A 6,338-nucleotide genomic window follows, 5' to 3' on the forward strand; every position below is an offset into this window, starting at 1 on the left:
TATGCACAATGAAGTGCCCTTTGATGTTTAGGAAATCACAGACTGTGCTACCTACCAAGAGCAAAGCTCTCTTTCTCTCTCTCTCTCTCTCTCTCTCTCTCTCTCTCTCTCTCTCTTTCACTGCCAACCAGTCATGCTGGTGGGGGGGGGGGGGGGGGGGGGGGGGGGGTTGTCTATCAGATTGAAGTGGTATCGCTCTCATTTCAATTAAAACTGCCCCCCGCCCCCCTTGTAATCTCCCTCACTAACAAGTCAAGGTTAAGAGGCTTGGCAGCTGAGTAAGGAAACTGTAGACTTAAGACTACAGGCTTAAGAATCCTGCATTGTTTTTTTATTCCTCAGTGACAGGGGCATGGAGGGTATAGGATGAGGTAGACACTGATGAGAAAATCCGAAACGCAAAGAACATGACTTACCGCGTCACAGTTTAGAGATAGTAGGAGATTCAACTGCAGCTCCGCGTTATGTAATGCCATCACAAGAAACGGGAGAAAAAAAATAGAGTAAAATTAGAACAAACGCAAAAGGCAGAAGAACTTGATCTTATCGCCATGACAACTGCATGGGAGCTGTGGTGATGTGGGGCTGGCAAGGGGGAGTAGGCTGGTTGGATGGAGCATATGTGTGTGTCAGTGTGTGTGTGTGTGTGTGTGTGTGTGTGTGTCAGCATAACCCGCATTGCCACAGAACTTATGCTTTAACTGCATGCAGCTTTGATCTTCAGTTCTCTAAGGGATACAGTGAGTTTCTGTTTTTGGTTTGATGTATTACACAACCAATAAAATACACAAACAAGTCAACCACAGACATCAATAGCCCCTCATACAACACAAAGCTTCCCACTAAATTGGTGATAATTGAATTATTCTTGAAAATCAATCATACCTAACAATATACTACGCCTGCTGCTAAGACAGATAAAACCATCTTCCCCCATGACAAAGACATCATTCTCTCTTACAACCATACCACAATTACACTCTCATAAACACAAATACACCCCAACTACAATCATTCACATCGATCACATAGACTTGCTGTGCTCTAACAGATTTGGTCATGCCCATTAATAGCACCAGCAATGAGTCACCAGGTCCCAGATGGAGTTTGTCTTTTAGGCAGATGGCCAACAGCATGTGACCAACTGATCCAGACCTCAGAGTCAGCTCACACCTCTGGCATATCATCACACGACAATGTGACAACAACCAAACCCAAGGAGCTAACCATGTCTCACGCAGCACACAGAAAGTAAGATGGTACAATGGTTTTCACACTCACTGGGCACAGACAGTATAGGGATTCACCTCATAGCTGACTGACCTGTATTTTCTGTGAATGCCCCACTAATGCAGTAGTAGAGGACGTCAGCTCCTCTTCATCATTTCATACGACTAATTAGGTGAATGTTGATTCATAACACACGCAGCAAGGATCTCTGGGGGAACATGTTTGGTGCCAATTTGCCAAATATGATTTTGCTTAAAGCGGTTACGAGAAGGTGAACTACTCAGTGCAGGTAGCAGGAAATGAAACTGCAATAACCATTTATAAAAACATTGTTTGAAAAAGGGGGTTGTTCAGTATGTAAACCAAAAAGGGCAACAGTTCATCAATCTCAGGCACTGCACCTTTCTTCCTCAACCTTCTTGAGTTCTCCTTTCTAGCAACTGGTTTCAGAATCAGAACCTAAGAAATCAAAGGCCATCAAATTATGATGACCCAGTTTTGTAACTCACACAGAGCAATAATGTCACTGTCTGGGTCATTTTCATATTCATTGCCATGGTCAAATTCCTTAAAAAAATTCCAATAACCTGTCAAGTTTGGGTATAATCAATCATTTGCCCTATGGAGGTTGAGTGTTGTGGAGATTCCGTGTAGTTTCCGTAAAACGCCTTGCTGGTGCTACCGCAGCTCTTCACCCATCAGAGCTACAGTGCCACTTTAAAGTATGTGAACCCCTTGACCACTTATGAGTTTTCTGTTGTTTTACCATGATTCTTCATTTTTTTTTCATCACCAATTTTCCATAGAAGTAATGTCAGGTTTATATTTATCATTTGCATGTACTTGTTTAGAGGAAATTGTTTGAGTAGCCGAAAAACTACATGAAACATGGAATTAGTCCATTTCAAAAGTAAGTGAACCCCCAGCTGAATTGATAAAGTCAAGCAGGTAACAGATTCAGTGAAACTTATTTGGGTGATTAATTAGTCAATTGAGCAAACCGATCATCTGAGACATCCTTAGGGAAAGGTTTGGGCAACACAGATTAAAAGAGAGAGGAAACCAACCAAACTACTGTAGTGCCAAGGTGTACCCACACAGATCAACAATGCCGAGAGGAAACGAGATATCCGAGAACATCAGGAAGAAGGTACTGACAGCCCATCAGTCTTGGGAAAGCTATAAGACCATCTCCAAAAGATTCCAGCTCCATCCATCCATCCAAGACAAATAATTTTGAAATGGAGGGCATTCAACATGACCGCATCTCTGCCTAGAAGTGGACGCCCATCAAGACCATCACCAAGAAGCACCAGAAGAAGAATAAATCAGGTAAAAGTCAACCCACACATCACCTCTAAAGAGTTTCGGACCTTTCTGGCAGCATCTGGGGTAAATGTACATGGGTCTACAATCAGACGAAGATGAAGAAAAATGAAAAATCATGGTAAAACAACAGAAAAAGCTTAAATGGTCAAGGGGTTCACATACTTTAAAGTGGCACTGTATGTTATGGTGACATTTCCTGGCAATAGTGTTGATACCCTCTATTCATCTCCACCAGGAAAGGCCAGTTGTAATAGTTAGTCCTCACATTGCTCTTCTGCATTTGACTAGACTGAAGACACTTAAGTCTAAACTAAAGAAAACAGCATATCTAGTTCTATGAAGACCAGACAGAATCCGCCGGATTGAAGTGCATAAAATGCAAGGATGTATGATTAAAGGAAGAGCTTTCTGTAACTTAATTCTGATTCTGAGTTGTTTTGAAACACTTCAAAGGCAAATGCTAAGCCTCCTTTGGGAAGCCAACTTCAGTCAAGATAGCACAAATTAGAAAAAAAAGCCTTTTGTTAGATTTCGCAGCTCAAACCACTAACTAGAATGGACTTAACAAATATACACACAATCATAGGAACAAAAACATCAAATAGTAACTTTGAAATACCTATTTGAATTTGGCATTTGAACATTATGTAGGCTATACATAAACATACCACAGCATGCAAGCATAAACAACTGTGGAATTCTTCAATATCCCTGACTGTGTTAACAGGACATGAATTTACCAATGTCATTAACAGAAACAGAACTGAATGACATAGGCTAATAAATAATTCTAGCGTCTAAATCTGTCTGCATCTATGGTTTCCCTGTCATGATGTCAGTGTTTAAACGTATCTTTTTTTTTTCTTACAAACATGTCCAAACAGGACCAGGTACAGGACCTCTAGGTCAAACTAAACATTACCCATCATTTAGATCTGTGGGCCTGACTCGTTAAAATGTGAGTATTAGCGCGCTGCACCATACCGTCTGTCCCTGCTCACCAAATACCCTTACAGCGACAGTCATATACCAGCGGTTGCTTATCCCATAAGCATAGGACCTGGACTGTATCCCTCGCCTCTGGTGTTACGTAAAATCATCGCATCACCCTGGAGAATAATCTCAAATGTAATAAAAGATCCGTTAAGCATTAAATGGTCCAGGCATCAACTACATTTTAGACTCTACGGTTCCTCGACATGGAGCAATTAATTAGGTCAGGGAATTCACGAATTAACAACATAATAAAGTCGTTCTGGCGTTGACAGGTTTGTGAAGCAACACGACGCGGTCATCGCAGTAAGCAGCCAGTCAGCATCCAAGGATAACGTGGGCGCTTGAACATCAGTATACCAAAAATATCACTGTAGTCAAGGGTTTTTCCATCATCTCATCGCACATTTTAAGTACAACATAAATGAATATAAACAAACGTCAAGTGTCTTACCTTTCACACACCTAATGTTTCACTCTTCAGAAATGTCAACCTCAACCTTTCGTGGATGCAGCCAGACGACTAATCTCCTCTCGCATTTAATATCCGGAGCGCGACTATCAAGTGTGTTTCTGAATAAGACTGAAATCAGATATTTAAATGTAATCGTGTTTTAGATCCACACAAAAAAACTTAACTGTCAGCTACCCGCATTTACCAGAACTGGTGAGTCTGTACGTTCTGACAAATTGCGAGCTGTGCAGACAGATAGCGGCAGCGTGCCTCCTGCCGCTGACCACTGGCGCAATCCATTTCGACACCGGGGGGTATCCGATAAACATGACAGTGCACATTTCCTTGGTGAAGGTGACAAACAAATCAGGGCTTGTGTGACGGTAAATTGATTTTTAGGTGGTGGGTACAAAAAAAAATAATAATGACAAACAGCGACCATTTACAGAATATTTTGCCTCCTTTCAGTCCATACTCCCGAGTCGTGTGAGAACACTAAAGCAATTTCTGAGTTGGATGTGAGAAAGTTAGAAAACATAATTGCATTTTAGATAATCGGCATTTTTCTTTGCTCCCTGACATCATGCACTCCGTTGCGATTTTAAGCGCACACGCCAGCCTATGCTGACATTTCGGCTCAATTTAAACTAGTTTTTAAACAAGCTACAAAGTAGGTCCTCTGTATGACCTTGTCACTTGCAACTTTTACATTTTCATATGCACAGTATGCACGGCTAGTCTGACCTGAATTCGTTATACTTGTGAAGTGCACTGGCGCATGCTTATTCATTCAAAAAACTGAGGTCATATGCTTTCTGTTGGTAGTGGCAGAGTCTCTCAACAACACTAGCTACATGTCTTAAGGGGCTAGGCATTTATGCCACAGAAACTAGTCTGGAATGGCTGCATCACAGATGTCACACATGAACCAACTCAAGCTAATAACAATAGAATGATACTGAATAGAATACTGAAGGATGCTGCTAATGTACAAAGAATCTTCATTAGTGATTTAAAAACATATTTAACATCTAATTCAAATGATGGTTTTTAATGACACAATGTTTTTATAATCAGCACACGTGCAATTCAACTATTTAATTCAACTACTATTGTAAAATATGACAATATACTTCCGTTAGATTTTAATTATTAGATTTTTCTAGGGGAGCCAATAATGGTGGCTCACATGTTTTGTGGGAAAATATTTATTTAATGTCAACAGTTTTTTTTTTTCTTTCAATAATTTTACTTCAATGAAAAGGTTAGATTTTTGCGAATATTTTGAGTGCGAGACCAAGAGGATAAACAGCAAAGACATATTTTTCATAGCCTGTTTTGCTCAAATTCATTAGGGATGCCAATAATTGTGGAGGGCACTGCATATACCAATATGTGATACACAGAGAAGACTCATCAGCACATCCCAAACAGAGTTCTAGGACATTCACTTTATACAAGAGATAATAAGAGAAGGAGGGGGGGGGGGGGGGACAATGAACAAGAGCAAAAATATGGAAAAAAGGGTCAACCGGAACTACCAACAACATTCCCTGACTGACCTGCAGGAAATTCGGCCACCATTTTGAGAGCTCTGTGCATGTTCCTTCTGCAGGCATCCACTGGCTCGTTGAGCAAATCAGACAGAGGACCCACCACGTCGTATCTGAGAAAGGCCTCCCTTCACACATAAAAACACATAATGGTTCTTTGTTTGTTCTGTGAACATTAAACAAGTCAGCCACAAATGAATGAGTTACTCACAAGAACTCACCTGCCTACATTGTGTGTGGCCAGTAGGTATAGCACCTCTGTGGTTTTGGTCCTCACAGCAGCATCCTCATCTTTCAGAAGAACCTTTAGTATCTCCAGAGAGTCTGAGAAATATTACAGCCACATTCCGTAACTTACCAAACACTACTTCATACATTCACATTCAGGTGTTTTTATTTATAAGCGTATAGGCCTACTAACGTCAAATTGTTTGTCAAATAGTGCTCAGCTCAACATTAAACGGCACTATATATTTTTAATGATATAAGTGAGATTAATATTTTAGGATTAGCACCTTTATTATGATTACATTTCAAAGTGGACAAGTGCAAACATCAAACTTGAGTGCACCTACCCTACCTTTTTGAATAGCCTCATACGCCCGCTCCGGATCGTGGACAAGATCACAGAGAGCGGCGAGCGCCCTCTGGCGTATGTATAGCCGAGGGTCCTGTAAGTCTATAGACAACCGAGGAAGTGCTCGATTCCCGAAAGCTACTGGTGCTTTTGTTGAGTCTAAAAGCGGGGGTAGTTGCTCTGAAATCCGTGGGCTGCCCAT

At 41.0% G+C, this 6,338-nt stretch overlaps 2 protein-coding genes across 2 annotated transcripts in view; both read right to left on the reverse strand.

Moving 5' to 3' along the window:
* The window catches only part of LOC308375914 (dematin-like), a 34,102-nt gene extending 29,990 nt beyond the window's left edge, over nucleotides 1–4,112 (reverse strand). The window contains exon 1 of the mRNA XM_080852132.1: nucleotides 4,007–4,112. The gene's annotated coding sequence lies outside the window, so the exon portion shown is untranslated. The remainder of the gene's footprint in view (nucleotides 1–4,006) is intronic.
* rsph14 (radial spoke head 14 homolog) overlaps nucleotides 1–6,338 on the reverse strand; it is a gene marked incomplete at both ends in the record, with an annotated part of 12,479 nt that extends 6,141 nt beyond the window's left edge. Inside the window, 3 exons of the mRNA XM_080852611.1 lie at nucleotides 5,569–5,687; nucleotides 5,781–5,883; nucleotides 6,140–6,338. Of these exons, the coding sequence (XP_080708737.1) occupies nucleotides 5,569–5,687; nucleotides 5,781–5,883; nucleotides 6,140–6,338 (421 nt within the window). The remainder of the gene's footprint in view (nucleotides 1–5,568; nucleotides 5,688–5,780; nucleotides 5,884–6,139) is intronic.

The sequence above is a fragment of the Sprattus sprattus genome, assembly GCF_963457725.1.
Source record: "Sprattus sprattus genome assembly, chromosome: 15".
NCBI lineage: Eukaryota > Metazoa > Chordata > Actinopteri > Clupeiformes > Clupeidae > Sprattus > Sprattus sprattus.